This window comes from Equus caballus, chromosome 6 (assembly GCF_041296265.1).
Source record: "Equus caballus isolate H_3958 breed thoroughbred chromosome 6, TB-T2T, whole genome shotgun sequence".
NCBI classification, from domain to species: domain Eukaryota; kingdom Metazoa; phylum Chordata; class Mammalia; order Perissodactyla; family Equidae; genus Equus; species Equus caballus.
Genome location: NC_091689.1, coordinates 58,308,529 through 58,329,999, shown reverse-complemented (window position 1 = coordinate 58,329,999; position 21,471 = coordinate 58,308,529). Strand labels below are relative to the sequence as shown.

Genomic DNA, 21,471 nt, shown 5'->3' with positions numbered 1-21,471 from the left:
AGTCAGACCTGCATTCTGGTTCTTGTTCTATTCCTAAGTAGCCCGGTGACCTATAACAAATCCCTTAACCTTCATTCATCATCGAGATCTTCATTTGTAAATGAGGCATTTGGACTAGTTGAGCTCTGAGGGTCTCTCTTGGACAGGAAGGAAGGGCAATAAGGAATTCTCACCCACAACTTTTTTTATTCTTTGATTCTGAGGATATATCTGAAATGATAACATACAGGTGGGGTCAGGGTTGGCTTCTGAGGCAACAAAGAAATCAAATTGTATTGAGATTAAGATTTACTTTGGGCCTCTTTTGAAATTCTGCAAAACAGTCTAATTTTTCCCGGTTTTAATGTGCCTCAGGAGCTTTGAAAATACTGATGCCTGGCCCCGCCGCAGACCAATTAAATCAGAATCTTTGGGGGCCCACTTGGACTTTGGATTTATTTTAAAATCTCCTCAGGAGATTCTATTATTCAACCACTGGGGTTGAGAATCTCTGCATTGAAGGAGTTTATCGCAATTGAGAAATGCTAAGTAACTACTACACTATTTGTTTTCAACTTAAGTAGGGAAGGTAGCTCACAGAAATTGTGGTGAGAATAACACTTTCTTACTGCAGTGTGGAGGCATTGTGAATATAGATGCAGTGGAAGTCCTGTCTGTAAAAGAAAGGATTACAAAACTTCAGTGGGCAAAATTTTACCTTTGTACTTGAGACATATTTTTTATAGGCCTGAAAGTGAGTTTGTGTGCTCGAAAATGTCAATGTTTATTTTTATTTGTAGACATTCTTGATGCAGCCATAACTGATATATGAATTTAATCACCACTGGTTCTTCTGAAACCCACTTCTGGAAACCACGAAGAAATAGGACGCCTTTAATTCTGCATATTTTCAGGTTGTATATATGTGGGAAAAATAAAGACATAAGTACTCAAAACAACTCCATATGGCTAGGTATGGGTAATTCAAAATGGATAAATGACAGATTCAAAACCAAATGTTTACGGGCAGGGGTCATTCTGTGAAAGAAAATGAAATTAACTGGCCTATTTGCTGTGATCTGGAAATATCTACATCAAATAAATTGGGTTAGAATCTCTGTATCTCAGAGCAATGAGCACAGTGGGAGTCATAGCATCTCCTCAATTGCCCCATATGACGGATTTCTGATGTCCTAAAAAGATCTGGATTTCTTTAAACTGTTTAGCCCCGGAGACAGGCAGATTTTCTGATTTTCATGTGAAGCAGTCTTTTGGAAACACACTTACAAATGCTAATTGAAGTACTCTTTGAAGAAAGTTGTGTTTTCTGATGTGATATCCCATCATCCACAATTTTGACACTTTCCCTCAAAAAAACGCCACCTAGTATCAGTCCCAGATGGCATTGCTTAAAGACGTCCATTGTCTATGATCACTTTCATGTAAAATGTTCACCAATGGTAAGTGATACACAACAAAACAACACAGTATTTTTACTATCATAACCATATAGAAAAAATCCTGGAAGGTTAGTTTGAAAGATAAAAGTATTCCAAATGTCTAATATATTTAATGCTTATTGATTGCCTGTTATGTACAAAGTAGTGTGATGGAAGGGAATAAAATGGATTAAATTTTTTTTCAGTGAATAGCTACAAGGACTATTCTAAAAACACACTAAATCTTACAAATATTGCACTTGAAACTTTAAAGAGTCTGACTCACGAGAAGGAAAGTCACCTGCATAGCTGCTCCTAGTGAGAAAGTAATGAAAGTTCTTAGTCCACAGATCAGATTTTTGAAATTTCTGCTAACAGCAGTAGGTATTTCTTTTAGGGCTAAACTGTTTCTTATAGATTTTTGAGATTTTGTTTCTTTCTAAATCTATAGGAATTGATTTTTTCCCAATCCAATTTAGTAAACAAACCTCTACTGATTGCCTATTTATAAGAGGTACTATGTTAGATGATAGATGTTACATTCCCTGTCCTCAAGAAACATATACTTGGAAATTGGCTACAGCATGAAAACAAATAATAGAGCAACACACACACACACACACGCCCAGAATTAACCCAACAAAGACAATTTTAAAGACTTATCATGATTGCTTTGATGATAACATTTATATTGACTAAATGTGGGAACTAAAAACTGATGAAGAATTTTCTTAACATTTTTATATTACCAAATCTTTTTAAAACAACAGGGGCAGAAATATTCTTTATAATATTATTAAAATAACAACATAGGTTCTAATTTTTCGAAGGTCCAGTACTTACAATTTGATTCTAAAGCAAGTCTTGCCACGTGAAAAATACCTAAGCTGATTTATTTGAAGTATCTTTTCCTTAATAGCATAGAAAATCATGTAATTGACTTTATCAAATATTCTAAGTATTAGCAGTTCCAAATCCTTATGGTTAAATCAACAGTTAATTTTGTAATAGCCATTAGTTCTGATAGGATACGTGAACTCATAGATGGCTTACTTTTCTGAAAAGTACTATCTTAAAGTTACCAAATATTTTTTCTTGGCAATACAAGATCAGTAAACCAGTTACATTGTATAGTTTTACTTTAGCCAGAATTCCATGACTCACATTGTTTCTATATGACAGCTTTGATCTAAATCATTTTGAATTACTAATTCCAGAGAAATTGGCTAGTCAGAGAGGGAAAAGCAATTGAGATTGGTCATACCCAATACCCTTTCATTGTAAATGACCCAGTTGACTAGCTGAGCATGAGGCCTGTTTCTAAGTCATTTCTACATTTTGCTTTTCAGTCCCACTTTCAGTAGTCATGATTTATACTGAGCTACTTCAATTTCAGAATAAAACACCTTCTCGATTTTCTCATTATACCATATACTGCAAAATATTCAGTTCCAAGGAAGTTTTTATCGAGGTGGGAAATTTATTAAGCACAAATGGTATACTTACTCTTTTGGAAACAATGGAAGACAAGTCCAGGCTAATAAATTTGCAGTGTTGGATGCATGGATAATCCCAAACAGTTTTATAGTGAGCATGGATTCCCTTGGAAGTGACTTTATTTCAAGAGGAAAATTGATCCTTGAAATAAAAGAAAGAAGCAGGTTATCTATCCAATTACAATGATATTTTCATAAATATTTCCTTATAATATAATGGTATGTGATAAAATTATTTAGCTATTTGAACTGAGGCATCCTTTTGAACTTCTGTGCTTAATCTTGTAAAAGGAGAAATATAGTAGAAGTACATAGAGTAATGAGACAAAGGGAACTGCAATAATTATAATTTTTAAATTTAAGCTTATTTTTAAAAATTACAATAACTTGAGCATATACTCTTTGTGAGGACAGAGGAAGAAAATGATTAACATTGTCTTAGGGAATAGGGGATAGGAGGAAATAACTTAAAATGGGTCTTAAAGATTAAGTTAGCTATAAGCAGATGAAGATTTGGAAAAGAATATTCCAAGAAGAGAAAAGTGAATATATGCAAGGACAAGGGTATATATGCATGAAAAGATTAAATGTAGCTGAGAAATAGTGAATGGCTCATTGTGGCTGGAACTAAGGATGTGGTCAATTATGGAGGATGCAATTAGAGAGACAGGTAGTTGCCAAAATGCTTAAGAACTCTGTATGACAGGCAAAGGTAGTTGAGCTTTTTCCTAATGGCTAAAGGAAATACTTGACTGAGAGAGCTAAAAGTATAGAGAGTTGTTCACAACTTTAAGTGTGGACTCTTCTGGGTGATGAATAGTCCACATGCAGTCTCAAGAATAAGGAGGAGTTACTTCAGCCTAGTGAGTATAACTGATGTTCAGGAAGTACATATCCTTCTCTTCAACATAACGTTCCCTGAGATGAAGAGGTCCAGATTCAGGGTGGTAATAAAGCAGCTAACAAGAAGACAGACAGAAGAGCTATTTTAGAGGCAAAATGGATAACTAATATTTGACTGACAGCATATTAGTTGAATTGGACAATAAAGAATTAAAGATGCATTCTAGCCTTCTAGATTATGTTCTAGTGGATACCTTCAACTGATAGAAAACAGAAGAGAAAGTTGGGGTAAGGGGCAATATGTGCAGTTTAAGGCATCATGGCATTGAATTAATAATAGATCTGAGACATCAATATGAAAGCTATGTGTAGAGGGGACAAGTCAGAGGTTTGGATCTGGATAGACCTGCATTTAAATACTGGCTCTATGACTAAAAAGATGTTCTTCCTTGAGCAATGAATCTAACCTTTCTAAGCCTCATTTTTCCTTATCCATAAAATAGAATGAATATTGCATGACACAATATGTAGCAAATGGCAGGTTGTATATCATCATTATATCAATAATCCAATCAACAGTGCAATAATTTATTTTAGACAAAAAGTAAAAAAAGTAGGGGAAGGAAATAAAGACTAGAGTGAAGAAAATCTAATTTTCAAGATTAGCCAAGTTTAGATCATTAAAAAATTAAATTGTTATACATTTTGATATCTAAAAGTCCTTTATTTCCTTTTATATTCTTTCATATTCAAAATATTCATTTAAGATAATGTGAACATATTTCTCTGCTTAAAATAAGCTCTGAAACTCAACATAAAATGTTGATGACCCTGTGGAATGCACAGTAATTTCTTGAATGTTCTCTCTTTTACCTGTAATCGACTTTCTATTCAGTTTTCATATTTCTGTGCTAGGATGGAAGCTATTCTTTTACCTTATTCCTCACATAATCTAGAATGTTCTTTTTCCCATTGAGTCTGGCTTCTTCATGTATGACTTCACTTATTAGTGAGCTTTTCATATCAAGAATGACAAAAATTCAATAAGTTACAGTGGATGGATACTGCCAATATCCATTCTGTCACTTTTATTAATAAAAATAAATTCTTCTAGGGTAAGAATACATGCTTTCTAAATAGTTATTTATTCATTTCTTGAATATAAATGGATTTTTAAAGCCAGAATAATCTCACATTCACTGGGAAATTTTTAACTTTTACACGGCTATTGAAAAATCAAAAGAATGAACTTTTAGACAAAAAAGGAAGAAAAACACTTTGAGATAATTCAATAAATGAAGTCAGATTGCTTCTTTTTATCCAAACAGCTGACACAGATCTCAAGTTTTAACCATATGCTTGCTTTACTCTACTATTGAAAAATGAGTAAACACAAATTTTTCATTAACACTTCTTTCTTCTATATGAAATATTTTCCCTAAAACCAGAGTAATTTTAAGAGAAAATGGGAGATTTAAAAAATCACATTATTTAGAATTCTCCTATTAATATTGATATATAACCATAGACCATTGTAAGGACTTTGACGTTCGTCTGAGTGAAACAGGGAGCCATTTCAGGACTTTTAAACAGAAGAATGACATGGCCTGATTTACATTTTAAAGAAGGTCACTTTAGCTGAGAAGAGCAATAAAGGTGCAAAAGAAGCAGAGAGATCATTATCAGGCTACTATGGGAGTCAGACTGGTGGCTAGTGGTTAAGTTCACGAGCTCCGCTTTGGTGGCCCAGGGTTTGTGGGTTTGGATCCTGGGTGCAGACCTACACACCACTCACCAAGCCATCATGTGGTGGTATCCTAGATACAAAATAGAGGAAGATAGGCACAGATGTTAGCTCAGGGACAATCTTCCTCAAGCAAAAAGAGGAAGATTGGCAACAGATGTTAGCTCAGGGACAATCTTCCTCACACGCACAAAAAAAGGTTACTGTGGTAATACAGAGGAGAGATGATGGTGGCCTAGACCAATGGAAGTCATAAGAAGAGATAGGATTTCCTGGACACGGGGTCTGAGAGAAGGAGCTTCACATTAAGGATTTGACCTGAACAATGGGACCTGGAAATGATCATCCACAGCAGCCACTGGTGGAACAAGTTTGGAATGTAAGATCAAGAGTTTAGTTTTAGAGATGTTGGGTGTATAAGTGTGGAGTTTGTGACTGATGCCTGGGTTGATGACATAAATTTGGGATTGTTGGCATATAGATGGCATTTAAAGCTATGTGACTATAAAAGAGAGCTAAAGGGGCAAGGATAGATACAACAAAGAAAAGGCTTATGGGCTAAGACCATGATCAGTCCAGGAGAAGAAAAGATGGAGAAGGAAAATCCAGTGAGAGAGAGGGAAAGCTAAAAGAACATGTGAGCCAAGTGGAGAGCATATTTCAAGATGGGAAGTGAGATCAACAGTGCCAAATGCTCCTAATAGATCATGGAAGATGAAGACTGAGAAACAAGCATTAGATTTAGCTATGCAGGTCACTGGTGACTCTAATGGGCAATTTCGGTGGAGCAGAGGTGATGAAAGCCTGACTGGAGTCTGTTTCAGAGCAGAGAAAAAAAATTGAAGAAAGTAAATATAGACAACTGTTTGGAAGGGTTTTGCTGTAAAGGAGCGGGAAAAAAGAGAGTGGCTACTGGTGGGAGGATGAAGTAGAGTTTTGTTTTAATGTAAGATGTGAGAACTGTTTGTAGAACATAGATACTCTGCCCAAGATTTTAGATGTTTTAAGAAACAGTATGGAAATTACATTAAAAACATGAGCTTTGGAGTCAGAGGAGTCTGAGCACTAGTTCCACCATTTACTGGTTGTGGGACCTGGGGCAAATTAATTAATCTTCATAAACATCAATATTCTTATCTTTAAAATGGAGAGGACAATACCTGTGAAGATTTTTGTTAAGTAGAGATGAGATAGTATATTTTGGGCTATACTATGATGACTGGAATACAACAGGTGGTCAAAATCTATGTCACACACTATTAAACAACAAAGTTTCTGTTCTTAAGTTTACAGTTTAGTAATGAAACGTACGATCAATTATAGTGTAATGGGTACATGTTAATAAAATATATAAAGAACACTACAGGCATCTAGAAAAATGGTAAATAAATATTTTTAATGGAAATGAAATGAAAATAATTCTGGGATGAAGTACCTAACTTGGGAGAATCAAAGAAACTCTCATAGAAAAGATAACACTTATGCAGTCTTAAAGGACAAGAAGAAAAATATATCAGTGTAGTTATTCCAACAACACTAATGATTTTCCATTTGAGATTTTTTCCTTTGACATTAACTTTAGAATTATTAGATTTTTTCTTGAACAGTTTAGATGGTGGCACATATCTGTCAGTTGAAAATGAATCTGATTTTTTTTAAACTACCAGAAATAGTTTTAATTAAGCCAGAAGAATAATTTTAGTGATTGAGCTGGTTAATAACATTTTTAAGGAGTGATATATGAAATTCATTCATTAGCCCAGCAACACTTACTGGACTCTTACACTGTCTGGTGCTGCTTTAGCTGCTAGGGAATAGAATGAAAATTTAAAAAATAAAATGAAAAGCAAAACCAAAAGAAGATCTTTGTATCATTTGGCAGAAACAGATAGAAATATGAAAAAACACATACAGTACCTTAAGAGAGTAGTATGATGTTCAGACCAAGCAACAAAAGAAAAGGTGGCTAATTTTTTCTAATGATACAAGAAAGGGTTTATACAGAAGATGGAAGAGTGTCTTGAAAGATAATTAGGTGTTCCCAAGGTGGGCAGTGAAGTTACTGTGCTCCTGACAAACAGAGGACCCCTAGCAGAGGCGTGATCTCTCAGTTCATAGTTAGGGTAAGTAGTGGGATACAAAGAACGGCTGGGTGCTGGGCCAGGGAGTGGGGCTAACTCCAGAGATGAAGGTGCAGAGATAGTCAGGGGCCAAATCACAGAGGGCCTTGTGTGCTATGCTTAATGGTTTGTACTTTGTCTTATAGGAATTGGGGAGCCACTGAAGAATTTTACAAGCAGAACTGATTCTGTGCAATGGAAGGGGATTTTGTAATTGAAAGTCAGGTCTTTGGTCAAAGGAATTAAGAACCTTAACCAAGGGAGGGGAGATAAAGGTCGTTACAGTCCTAGAGGAAGGAGGATTTGCTTTGGGATGGCAGGGACCATGGGGTATGTAAGAATTGAAGACCACATATTGTATCTCAGGACACAGTCTCCATTGACTGCAGTAACACTAAATGGGATAGATAATGCTATTTAACATCATCCTCAGACTTCTAGAAATTTTGGCACATATTTATCAATAGCAAAGTACAGTATTGGGAGTCAAATTATGTCCCAAGAAAGCCAGGCCTTGTGAAAGGGTAAACATAGTGTGGGCTGGGGAATTTCTTCTGCTTGAGGCGGGAAGAAAACTGGCTCTGAGTGGAGTAGTGGAGACCCCAGAGAAATGACTGAAAGACAACAGAAGAGTGTCACAGGAACAACAAGGAAAAGCAGCAGTAACCATGAAAAAGCCACCGATGGGGCCTATGAGGTCCCGGAAATTCTGAGTAAAAGCAAGGCTTGAGGGGGGGAATAGAGGAGAGGCGGAGGGCATGGATAGCGTCAGGAAGGTACTTTTACTTCTTGATTTAATAAATCTCTACGAAATGTGGATTTGGTAGCCAGTCATCCTAAATTAGATGACAGTTTATATAATGCTTGGATAATTATTGTCAAAAAACTTGATTGTTTAAATAAATTTGTAATTGGTCTTTGTGGGAAAATACAGATTACAGATGTTATTAAGTGATTTCTTTCTTTGTTATATCTGGAATCTACCTCCTTCCGACCCCAAACAGAGGGTATTCCCTATATCCAAAGTGTGTGAATGATTAATAATGCCGCTTTTCCAATTTCCCTCTTTGATCAGTTCAATAACGTGAATTGGACACTTGTCTAGGTTTTTAAATGGACTTTTAATCTGTTGAATTGAATAGTCAGTTATCTATTAGCTCTAACATATTTATCTCATCCCTGAATCAAATCAACTGGCAACATTTTTTAAAAAATCACATCCTTCACTTACAAAAAGAAAAAGAACCCCTGATCTTTATTAGATAAATGATCCTGCCAGAATAAAGATTAAACTTACGTTTCATCCCAGTTGACCAAGAAAAAAAACAATTTCTTGACTGGAATATTTCTGTAGTTTCTCACTTGGCATAGCTTCTTTCCAGCATATGTAAGCCGACAGGAGAAAGAAAATGCTTTATAGCTAAAAAGAAACAACACTGATTCAATAAACTGAGTACTATAAAGGAACCAGTTTTCTATATGGGTCAATTATTTTTATAGTTAAAAGTCAAATGATAAAGGGTTGTTTGCTTGAATAAAGTGTGCTTTAAAAAGAATTTATGTTAGGTGACATCAGCAAGATGGCAGAATAGGAAACCCCAGACCCTCCTTCCCCCACGGAGACATAAATTCAACAATAATGCATGGATCAATTCTCCTGGTGAGAAATCCAGAAATAAGTTAAGAAGTTCCTGCACCCCAGGCAAGTGGAAAACCAGCAGCATAGAAATCAGTAAGAAAATTCATGGCACTCATTTTCCACAGCCCCTCTCCCCAGGAGAGGGAGGTGTGATCAGGAGGAAAATACCAACTCCCAGGTTCTCCCAGGAGTGGGAAAGAGAAGCCTGGAATATATATGTCTAGCATTCAGACATTTTAGGGGGCTGTCCAAGGGACTGGTTTCTGTCTTGCCTGAATTGCAGTGCTGAATAAGAACGGGTGCCTCTGAGAACAAAGGCAATGGTTTGAACCAGCACAAACTCACTCACCACTATCCTTTCCCCCAGCTCAGTACAAAATGAGCAGGGGAAAACTCCCAACTCCTACCTTCTGTTGGAGGAGAGAAAGAGTTGGAGTGTGTATGCAATGTTTCCGCTTTTTGAGGGGCTGCCTGAGGGACTGGTTACTGTCTTGCCTGTTTCAGAGAGCTGACAGGACCCGATATATTCCAGATGCCTGGGCACCATGGACTTCTGAGAACAAAAAAGAGCTAGGAGCCTTGCTCCTGCTCCAGAGGATCTGTGGAACAGCAGACAGAGGCTGATACAGCTTGATAGCCTCTCCATTGGCTGGGTGGTGAGGTGGAGCAGGAATAGTGGAGAGTGGATCCAATATTTTGACTTTTTCAGGGAGCTGTATGAGGGACTGGTTTGTGTCTTGCCCAACAGATGGGACCTAACATACTCTGGATGCCTGGGAACTGAGAACAAAAAAGAGCTGGGCAGATTATGGTAGTGCCAGGAAACCTGCAGTACCAAAGACAGACACTGGGGATGAACAAGAAATTATCAGTTCCTGAAAAAAGAAGCAAAACCTCTCTAACTGAGAATTCACACACACAAGTCCAGAAAAGATGCACCCACAGAAAAGGTTTCAAAGGTCCCTGTAACCTCTAGCTGGGCTGATTGGTGACATTCTTTCTCTGTATGAAACCAATCCATAAAGACTGGGAGAGGTGGCTGTTTTTTCAAATGCACAAAGTAAAAAAGCACATGAAGAAAGAGGGAAATATGGCCCAAGAAAAGGAACGAAATCAATCTCCAGAAACCAATCTTAAAGAAATGGAAGTGTATGAATTACCTGACAAATAATTCAAAATAACTATCATAAAAATGCTAAATAAGCTCAGGAAAATAATGCATAAACAAAATGAGAATATCAACAAAGAGACAGAAAATATTAGAAAGAACCACACAGCAATTTTCAAATTGTAGAATACAATACTGAATTGAAAAATAACACTAGAGGGGTTCAAGAGAAGACTTGATCAAGCAGAAAAAAGAATCACTGAACTTGAAGACAGGTATTTGAAATTATCCCGTCAGAGGAATAAAAAGGAAAAAAAAGTAAAGAAGAGTGAAAAGAGCCTAAAGGACTTATAGGACATAATCAACAGGACAAATGTACACATTATATGTGTCCCAGGAGGAGAAGATAGAGACAAAGAGTCAGAAAGCTTATCTGAAGAAATCATGGCTGAAAACTTCTTAATTGTGGGGAAGAACATGGACACCCAGATTCAAGAAGCCCAATGGATCAAATCAGGCTGAGCCCCAAAAAGACCACACTTAAACACATTAAAATCAAACTATCAAAAATTAAAGACAGGGATAGAATTTTGAAAGCAGCAAGAGAAATGTGACTTGCCACATAAAAGCTATCTCATAAGTTTATCAGCAGATTTCTCAGCAGAAACCATGCAGGCAAGGAGTGGAATGATATATTCAAAGTTCTAAATGAAAAAAATATATATCAATCAAGAATACCATATCTGGCAAAAACTGTCCTTCAAAAAGGAAGGAGAAGTAAATACTTTCTCAGATAAACAAAAGTGGAGGGAGTACATAACCATTAGACCTGACTTATAAGAAATTCTAAAGGGAGTCCTTCAAGGTGAAGTGAAAGGATGCTAGATAGCAATATGAAAGCATATGAAAGTATAGAGCTCATTGGTAAAGCCAATATATAGACAAATACAAAATACTGTAATACTTTTGGTGGTGCATGAACACTTTCAACTCTGGTACAGAATTTAAAGGACAAAGTACACAAAAAAACTATAATTATAAAAATTTGTAAACTATAAAAGGAAGCAATTTTTGATATCAATAACATAAAGTGTGATGAGGTGAGAAGAAAAGAATAGAGTTTCTGTATGTGATTGAAGTTAAGTTGTTATCAGCTTAAAGCAAAGCATTTTAAATATAAGCTGTTTTAGCTAAGGCCCATGGTCACCACAAAGAAAACACCTACATTTAGAAGATACACAAAAGAAAATGAGAAAGGAATCAAAGCATGCCATTAAAAAAATCAACAAAACACAAAGGAAAACATCAAGAGAGGAAAAGAGGGACAAAAAAACTACCAAATAGACTGAACATAATGAAAAAATGGCAGTTTAGGTCCTTCCCTATCATTAATTACTTTAAATGTAAATGGGTTAAACTGCATAATCAAAAGATATAGCATAGCTGAATGGATAACAAAGCAAGATCCAACTATATGCTGTCTACAAGAGACTCACTTTAGATTTAAGGACACACACAGGCTGAAAATGAGAGGACAGACAAAGATATTCTATGCAGATTGTATTCCAAACAGCAGGAGTGGCCATACTTACATAAGACAAAATAGACTTTAAGCCAAAAACTGTCAGAGACAGAATATTATATAATGTTAAAAGAATTGATTCATCAAGAAGATATGACAATTTTATTTTATTTATTTATTTTTAAAGGGATATAACAATTTTAAATATACATGCACCCTAAATTGGAGCAAACACATTAAGCAAACATTGACAGAATTGAAGGAAGAAATAGACAGCAACAGACTATCCATTATAACCAGTATTAAGATCTTCTGCTATTATAGTGTTGCTGTCTATTTCTTCCTTCAATTCTGTCAATGTTTGCTTAATGTGTTTGCTCCAATTTAGGGTGCATGTATATTTAAAATTGTTATATCCCTTTAAAAAATAAATAAATAAAATAAAATTGTCATATCTTCTTGATGAATCAATTCTTTTAACATTATATAAAGCAGAAGATCTTAATACTGGTTATAATGGATAAAAGAACCAGAGAGAAGCTCAATAAGAAAACAGAGGGCTTGAACAGCACTGTAGACCAAATGGACCTAACTGACATACACAGAACATTCAACTCAACAGCAGGAGAATACACATTCTTCTCAAGCACACGTTAAACATTCTTCAGCATAGATCACACGTTAGGTCACAAAACAAGTCTTAGCAAACTTGAGAAGACTGAAATTACATCATGTATATTTTCTGACCACAAGAGAATGAAACTAGAAATCAAGAGAAAAAATAAAACTGGAAAATTCACAAATTAACAGAAGTTAACACTTTGAACAATCAATGGGTCAAACAACAAATCAAAAGGAAAGTTAGAAAATATCTTGAGACAGATGAAAAAGAACACATACCATAGCAAAATTTATAGAATGCAGCAAAAGGAGTACTAAGAGAGAATTTTATAGCATTAAAAGAAGGAAAGATTAAAAGAGAAAGAACATTAAAAGAAGGAAAATTACAAATAAACAGTCCAACCTTATACTCAGGTAACTAGAAAAGGAAGAACAAATTAAGCCCAAGGTTAAAAGAAGGAAGAAAGTAATAAAGATCAGAGCAGAAATAAATGAAACAGAGAATAAAAAAATATGCAAAACTAAGTATCACACTATATATAAATGCATGTTGTAAGCATATAGCTATATCTACATTTATCTGGCTACATAGTGGTTCCATGAGAATTAAAATAAATAAATATATATTAATGGTTTAAAAATTATAACAGAACATTCATTAGACTAGGTATTTATTATATTATACATCAGCCCATTAAAATTCCTCATAAAATTAAGAAAGAGAAAAAGCATAAAAGAATCACACCATGGGTTCTAAAGAAATGTGTACATCTAGATAGTATATTTTACATACAAAGGCAAAATTTCCTTTCTAATTGGCTCTATAAATATTTGTTCAGTTCGGTTATTTTCAAAAGTGCAGATGAAGATAACAATTATTTCTCTTTACTAAAATTGTTTCTCAACTTTTCCTTGAGATGCTAAATGCAATGGATACAACAAATCCATTAATAAATTACTATTCTTTTATCAACTTTAATTGATTTAATCAGTACTTTCTTATAGATTTAATCCACAAGGAACTTAAAATAATTATTATAATGTTATTCTAATTATGTTATTCAAAAAATACTACATAATAGAATCAACCTAAAATCTGGTGATGTTCCATGCATAATTGTGGCTAACTTCCATTGTAACCCAAATAACCCTTGGCTAATTCCCATTTTGTCAAGGTACTACTCTCAAAATATTCACCACTCACAACTTGATGGGGAGTCAGAGTGATTTTTTTTTTCTCTTTTTAAATACTGTCCATCTCCTTGTATGTGTGTGCTCTCTCTCCCTCTGTATTGTTAATTAGCATTAGTCATTTAAACTCAAACATAACAAAGAAAATTTTAGGGCAATCACTAAGTAAGATGAGCATTTTATGTTTCTATAATGATACATTGAGAATATGCAGCTATTTTTAATGTGGAAAATGGAAGAAGACGTGAGGGAAAAGGACTACGCATTGGGAATGAAGTTTAAAAAATGATTTTAAGAATAAGGATAAATTCACGCTGATTAAATTTCAAAATTTTATGAAATATTTGGTCCTTCAAATAAGAACAAGACACATTATACTCTAATTAGAAGCTATGCAAAAATTAATGAACTCTTTTGTGAAAAACTCACCACCACTCACCTGTGCACCCAGGTCTCTGGAATGTTGTGAGCTGCATACACTGTGAAGCTAAGGTGGGAATGGAGCCCAGGATTTACAAAGGGAACACGATCAGGTACATTTAGAGGCTGGAAATCTGCATAAAAGCTGCTACAATAGACATCAATTAGCTGGTAGATGGACGTGGATAGTTCAGTTGTCACTTTTTCTATCAAGCCTAGAGAAAAAAAGATAGAAATCAGGTCATCTGTGAAGGGCCATATTTATCATAAGCCATCAATTATAGCTTTGAAGTTTTTTATAATAAAATTTAATTAAAATAACCCTCCACCAACTGAAGCCAATTAGCCATCTGTGCCTCTGTATGCAGCCTGGGTTAGCTGCTAGTAGTGTAGATAATTAATAAGCTTTCATATTTTCAGTTGCAGAAATTTTGGAAGCATGACCTTTAATCACAAATCAGAGGTTTGGATTATTAATTTGGGATTCTGATCAACCATAATTTGCAATAGTTTTTGTTCTAGGTTATTATTGTTTAGAATTAATTTTCAGACAAGAAAAATGTTTTCTTATGGCTTATAAGTACTTCAAACAAATCCCATCTAAAGAATTAAGCATAATAAATTTGATTATGCTATGATGTTTACCATTAACTCAACACTAATTATATACATTGTGCTGCTATAAAAAGAGAATGGTAATAGTACATAACTGAGATCTGAAATAAGCTTGAAATGAAAGACATAATGTTTACTAAATGTTTTCAAAATCAAAGCCTTACTTGAGTTTTACCACTAGTTATTTAAGGGGAGTCTATTGATAATTCCTAAAAATGACATCATGAAGGAAGAAAAATGACTAAGTACAGCGGCTAACAGTTTTCAACCGTGTGCTAAATGAAGGCATGCCAATTTATTGTAGACCATATGAAAAGAATCACCTAATCATCGAATTTAAGGTAAACTTTCCTGAGAAGGGCTTTCTCTCTCCCAAGAAACTGCTAGAAAGACTCCTACCTGAGAGGAAGGAAGTAGAAGAGATTGATGAAATGGACCAGGTAGAACTGGTAGACTTTGATCCAAATCAGGAAAACGGTGCCATTACAACGGAGAAGCTTATGAGGATGATGAACATCATCCTAGCAGAGGCGTTCAGTGTCAGACCTCTTAATGAGGCCAATGAATAACACTCACTGCTGGCATTTTATATACAGTTGCGAATGAGTGAAAGACTATAATCATAATATGCTCACTGCTTGCAACTGTTTTTGTTTTAATATTCAACTATAGTAATGTTTTAAGTGAAGAAATAAACTCGAAATAAAGAATCAACTCAAATATAAAAGCCCAAAAGAATTTTTTTTATCCAGATGAAGAAAATCTTTAATAGACAAATATTTAAGTGACAAATATTTAGATATTTAAGGGTTGTAGGAAATGACAAAAAATGTATGAAGTGAAATGTTACGAATGGAATCTCTGGTACCCTCCTCCTCCGAGTCATTTGTGTCTCATGAGCTTTGCTGATGGAGCCTCGAAGAGGGGCACACTGCTAGCTGTGGTCATGACTAAAGACCCCTCCGTGCAGATGTCTCAGGCCTGGTCCAATCCCCGGCGCAGCCCTCCTGAAACTCCATAGGATCATCCTGGTAGACGAGAGCAAGGCAGAAAACCCTGCGAAAGAAATCACTCTGATCTAATCTGAATGTTTCCCTTTTCCAGCCTGGACCAGAAGTAAGTACTGAAATGCCACATTTTAGATATTTCTCCTTTTCCACTGCAGCGTCCTGGAGAAATAAAATGCAACCGCAGCATAGTGTGGGGCGGGAGGGGGACAGAGGGAAGGAACTCGTGTACTTGGCAGCTCCAAACCGGAGCTGGGTACAGGCTGAGGTGGAGAGTGGGGCCTCCGGGCGGCCCCAGGAGTGGGAGATCTTGTCAGGAGGCCTGAACTCTATGTCCCCAAAGTCCTGAGCGCTACTCGGCCATTCCTTTGCTGAGGGAGAGGCGGGACAGCCTTCTGGAAGAACAGCCCCAGCACACGACGCAGCAGAGAGCATTAGCAACGCAACCGAAGATCTCATAAGCTTCCTTCAGTTGCTTGGCGTCCCCAGCGGGGGTACTTCCGGAAGTCGGCCTCGATTCGGCTGCACCTGCGCAATACTGCCCTGCCGCCAGCTTCCGGTGAGACCCTTGCGGTCAGCTTCGATGGGGCATATGGTCCCGCCAGATGTCGCCGACGTTTCCTGATAATATCGGTGGTTTCTATTGAGTGGATCATAGAGGAATAGACAATTTTATTAAACTTCAATTCCAAGCTTGCAAGTCGGAGACCAGTGCTGTCTGTTCATGCCGCAGGGGGGTCAGAGTGGGGTCCTTTTCCAGTGAGGCGTCTGCATCGTATAGGGAGTGCCCCATGAAGTTGCGTGGCCTGGCTTGGTAGTAGTCCAGAAGGGACGCCAGGTCTTCTGCTCCAACTTCCAGGTTCCTCTTTCTCATTTTGACCAGGGCCAATGGTTCTTGTCTGTCTCAGTTGGGGTCCCAGACTCCAGGCCCGAGTTGCGTGGCCCCCTCCCACGGCAGCGTCTCAGCCACTTGCAGCTCCGTGTCTCTGCCGGCGCAGGCTTCCTCACCGCAACCACCCAGAAGAGAAGACGATGGAGCCCCCGGGTCGCTGAGATGTTGAGAGAACTAGTAAGGACATCATTAGAAATGAGGTTCTTAAGATCTACTGTGATTAGATTCCAACGTGTGCCGAGTGAAATCACCCAGTACTGTTGTTTATTCAAACACGTGCACGTTGTCATAAGTTGTTTGTCAAATATGAATTGCTTTTTGCTTTGTAGTTGTTTTGAAAAGAAAATAGTACAGAGCTGGCTTTTTCCTCCAGTAGTCAGTGGCGTTGCAATGATCAGGTATTTGAATACTCAGGAAAGAGGCCAGCTTCAGCATGGGGCATCTTCCCACATCCTGTTCCCCAAGTAGCTCTGTCTATAATTAAACATTTTTTTCGTTGTTCAACACGTGCTATTATTCACTTAGTTATTCATAAGTTTGTACAAAATTTATAAGATAGCCAAATTGTACTTATTTACTGTATTTCTTCAAATTGTGCCCTTTGTTGAAATAGCCTGAGGGGACAAGCAGAGTGAAAGAGCTCTAATTAAAATTCTCTGAGAAATCAGCAGTAGCAATTAATGAAACAGAAGAGGAAAGCAGCATGAAAATAATCTTAAAAGAGGCCTCATCAAACTCTGGAGGCCAACCAACAGGGATTCTCCTGAACAACAGGCGGCAGAAAATTATAAATTTATAGAAACATCTTGCTTTCCAGTCCCCAGATTGTTGGTACTCCGATGAAGGAAGCACAAACTTCATGTTAATAGTTCCCAATCTTGTGCAAATGAATACACATCTCAAATCATAAAGTTGAGTCAGAGATCTTATTAATTCAAGCTCCAGCAGTTATTTCTGGGAACTTTAATTATTTGGATAATTACTCAAACTTTACTCTTTACTTTTTGTGCAGAGACAGTTCTTGGTTATCATTTGCTTCTTCAAGGTAATATCGAGATGTGTGCTTATGCATTATGCTTTACTTCCAGAATTCTGTATGAAGAATACATTTCAAATGTCATCGGAAATATATTAAGGACTCAAGATACAGGGATTGGAGGTGAAATTTGGAAAAATAATGTTTATCATACCTGATTTTATTTTGGGAAAATAGTTATAGTGTCATGAAATAAAGAAACAATGACAATATTTATGAAACTATAATGCATTAATTATAATCTATGATGATTTATCATAGAATATAAGTCTCTGGGAACATTCCTGTGCAGTTTTATGGGATCTCATATCCCAACCCCTGAGGAATATGGGGTGAGGGGATTTTATTCCAACTTTCCTAATAGAAAGGAAGAGAGGGCCAGTTCCATATGGTCATACCTCCAGCTTGTTCATTCCTCATTCTATCACTTGGACTCTGTGTTAGTAATATTGTTGGGGGTGTCCATCTCTTCCCTTCTTCTTTGGTGTTCTGGAGTTTTATGACTGCCTGGAACAGGGTTTTGTTTTTGCACTACACAGATTTTTTTCTCCATGCCCTCTGCCATCATATTTTCCTCTGTGCTGTAAAGTGGGGGAGTTCTTCAAGTATAATTGAATGTCTCTTTCAAGTGGTGGGAATTAGAGTTGAGAGGCTATTCCTCTGTACATAACTTTCTACCGATAACGATTAAGGGTATGGAGGGTAGGTTGGGTTATCATTCGTGCTTCACCACCCATAACCTCTGAATCCAAGGATGTTAGTTGAACATTTGTGAGTCAGACAGTTTCCTTGAAGATACTCAGAGTGTTCATAAGCCAAATACCATGTGCCTGTGCAAATAAGAACAACCCTTACCACACCCTGCACATTAAATACTGTCATTTCTGTTAGGCATATTAGGAAAATTGAGGGTCAAAGAATTTAATCCTCTAAAATGACAGAGCCAAACTGTGACAGAGTTGAAATTCAAGACCAGTTCTGACTGATTCCAAAAGCCAGACTCTTTGCTCTACACTAGACTTTCACACATCCACTATTTTCTATAGAGGCAAAGTCCTCCTGTGGCTTGCAGTTTTATAGACTCAGAGCCTCTGTGAACAGTAATGATTCCAGAACCTAATCCTCCTACCTGTTATGTTAGATTGGTCTTTCAAATAGAAATTGAATTTAAATTTGAAGTTAGTGACTTTGAAGAAAGGCATCTGCTACTTTTCTGACATCAAAGTATAATTAGCTAAATAAAATTTTATAGTCTCTTGGAATAGTTGTGAGGGTATTTTCAGTATCCCTTTAATTTTTATAGATCTCTTGACTTTTCCCACTTAAAAAAAATCTCAGGCTAAAAGTTTAGAGAGTTGGATTTTTATTCACTTGCAGAATAATCATTTCCATCAGTAAAAAGAGTTTTAGCAAAGCATTTTTCCCTCAAAAAATATTTTGTGTGTGTGTGTAACCATAATATTTGGATGAAAAATTGAAAAAAGTAAATTATTTTGGGTTCTATAATTTTTTTTAAATTGGGGTACATGTATGTTTTACCTTTTGCTGAAGTCTCTGAATATTGATGCAAATCCTGAAAAAGAAAAATAGGTGCAAAGACACCTACTTGTTATTCAGAAAATGAATTTATAAAACAAACTGATAATATCCAGAATCTAAACATTGAAATTTCTCTAGCATGATAAAAGGACAAAGTATTTTTTGGTGTCATATATCAATGTTGCTTATTAAACAGAGGGACTCTAAAGTGTAAGATGAAAGAGAAGCATTCCCAATGTTGTAATGAGCGATCTAGGTTATTTGATTTTTAATAAAAGAAATTTCTAGAATAAGCTCAGTCTTTATAGTATCATTAGAACAGTTCTACAGATATTGCCTAAACTCAACCCCCCTTCCACAACAGTGACTAATATTTTGATAGAAGTGCATTTCTTTCTTTTTTTTAAATAGGCTTTTTTTTTTTTAAGAGATTTTTTTTATTTTCCCTTTTTCTCCCAAAGCCCCCTGGTACTCAGTTGTGTATTTGTAGTTGTGGGTCCTTCTAGTTGTGGCATGTGGGACGCCGCCTCAGCATGGCTTGACGAGTGGTGCCATGTCTGCACCCAGAATTCTAACGCACGAAACCCTGGGCTGCAGAAGTGGAGTGCACGAACTTAACCACTCGGCCACGGGGCCAGCCCCCAGAAGTGCATTTCTAATTCTCTTTGTTTGGTGTGTCCAGTTCTTACTATTAGCAGTCATTCAGATGTAAGCTTTGGGCAGCACCAAAAGAGGGCTGGATGGAAGTGAGCAAAATCATACAGATTCACTATAGAGTTTCATTTGCTTCTTTATTTTTAGAAGATTTAAAGAAACTGATAGTCAAACACTTGAGAAAAGTAATATACTTTGAATCATATCCTAAATAAAAGAAATACTATCTGAAATTTAATTGTTTATTTAAGTTCACATCCAGTGGTATACTGGTTTTGTTTTCTTTTTATGTTTATTGTTGTTGGAAGCCTAAAATTACTCTGATGGTTTAGGATTTGCTGGTTAAAATTTCATTATCATGAAAACTATATAAGGTGATTCACAGACTCACTAAAAATAAGGTTTCAGGCCAAAGGCAATTCAATTTTCTAAGAGCCATTTTAATTGACACTAAATTTTTAAAAATTTTGCCTTGACAAGTTTGCTTTTAAGAGAATCCAATTAATGAAAAGCCCTATTTCTCAGATAAATAAACTAGGGAATAATTGTTTTCATATAACGAAGAACTTGCTACAGTATTCCTTTGGAGAGAAAACGCTTCTCTCATGTTTAAAATGTAATTAAATTTATATACAACTTTTCACTTTGAAGCATCATTCACATGAACCTTTTCAGAAGCATTTCTCTTAGGTCAAATAATTCATCTGAACATAGTTTCAACCACCCATCTTAACAACTACAAATAAGATCTTCACTCCATCCGCGTGGGTAAGGCTATTAAAGATGTTAGCCTGACTTAACTAGAATTCAATTTATTCAGAAATATAAACATATTTTAAAACTACCATGACATCCACCTACAGCATAATGTGTAAGACGATATTTTTCATTTTGTGGTTCATTTATCGTGTGAGCATTTAATGGAAATATATTATGTGAGCTTCTGGAATATAATTTGGAAGGATGGAAAATTGTTTCCAGTGCTGAGTGGGAGCATGAACTAGAGTACAACTGCATTTGTGATATAATCCTTCATCTTGCCAAAACTTACATTTAATAAATAACTAATTACTTCCCTGTATGGCAGGAAATAGTTTCTTGCAAGTTGAACAAAAAAATGCAACTGAGAAAAAGGAAAGCTTCCCAAATTTGAGTTTGTTGGCAGGACACTCATATTTCTCAGTATTTCTTTAATCTTTGGTTCATTGTTGGTGGATAGACTGAACTACTGGCATTGTGAACTGCATTTACCTACCGCACAAAGTCTATAAAATGTACTTACTATTTCTGCCAAATTTTTATATAGGTGAGCTCATAGTTAAGACAGGATGAAAAAAGAGATAAACAAAAAGTCCAGATGAAGATGATGTAGAGTAAGTGGACTTTTAAGGTGTGCTCAAGTAGAATCTTCTTTATTAGGCATGTTGAACTATCTATTTTGGCCATTGACATATATGAAATAAAACTGATAATTGTCGACTCTTTTCTTCATTTCTATGCATGAATATATAAGAAATTATATTCTTATAGTTTCTCATAAATGTATAAGAAATGTTAATTGTATTTTTGTTCCATTAAGAAGTTTCTGGAAATGAATGTTTTGAAG

General features: G+C 36.0%; 1 protein-coding gene and 1 pseudogene across 26 annotated transcripts in view; both read right to left on the bottom strand.

The window, feature by feature from the left end:
- PIK3C2G (phosphatidylinositol-4-phosphate 3-kinase catalytic subunit type 2 gamma) overlaps positions 1-21,471 on the bottom strand; it is a 510,459-nt gene that overhangs the window by 227,972 nt on the left and 261,016 nt on the right. For 20 of the 26 annotated variants that reach the window (XR_011439709.1, XM_070270025.1, XM_070270013.1 and 17 more), the window contains 4 exons: positions 19,212-19,245; positions 14,142-14,337; positions 8,919-9,041; positions 2,925-3,056 (listed from right to left, as the gene is read on the bottom strand). Coding sequence is in view for 25 of the 26 variants with exons in the window: in XM_070270025.1 (XP_070126126.1) it covers positions 2,925-3,056; positions 8,919-9,041; positions 14,142-14,337; positions 19,212-19,245 (485 nt within the window). In the remaining variant the exon portion in view is untranslated. The remainder of the gene's footprint in view (positions 1-2,924; positions 3,057-8,918; positions 9,042-14,141; positions 14,338-19,211; positions 19,246-21,471) is intronic. The other 6 variants (XM_070270023.1, XM_070270017.1, XM_070270019.1 and 3 more) reach the window with 1 other exon arrangement.
- LOC111773816 (serine/threonine-protein phosphatase PGAM5, mitochondrial pseudogene) lies at positions 15,955-18,085 on the bottom strand (annotated as a pseudogene).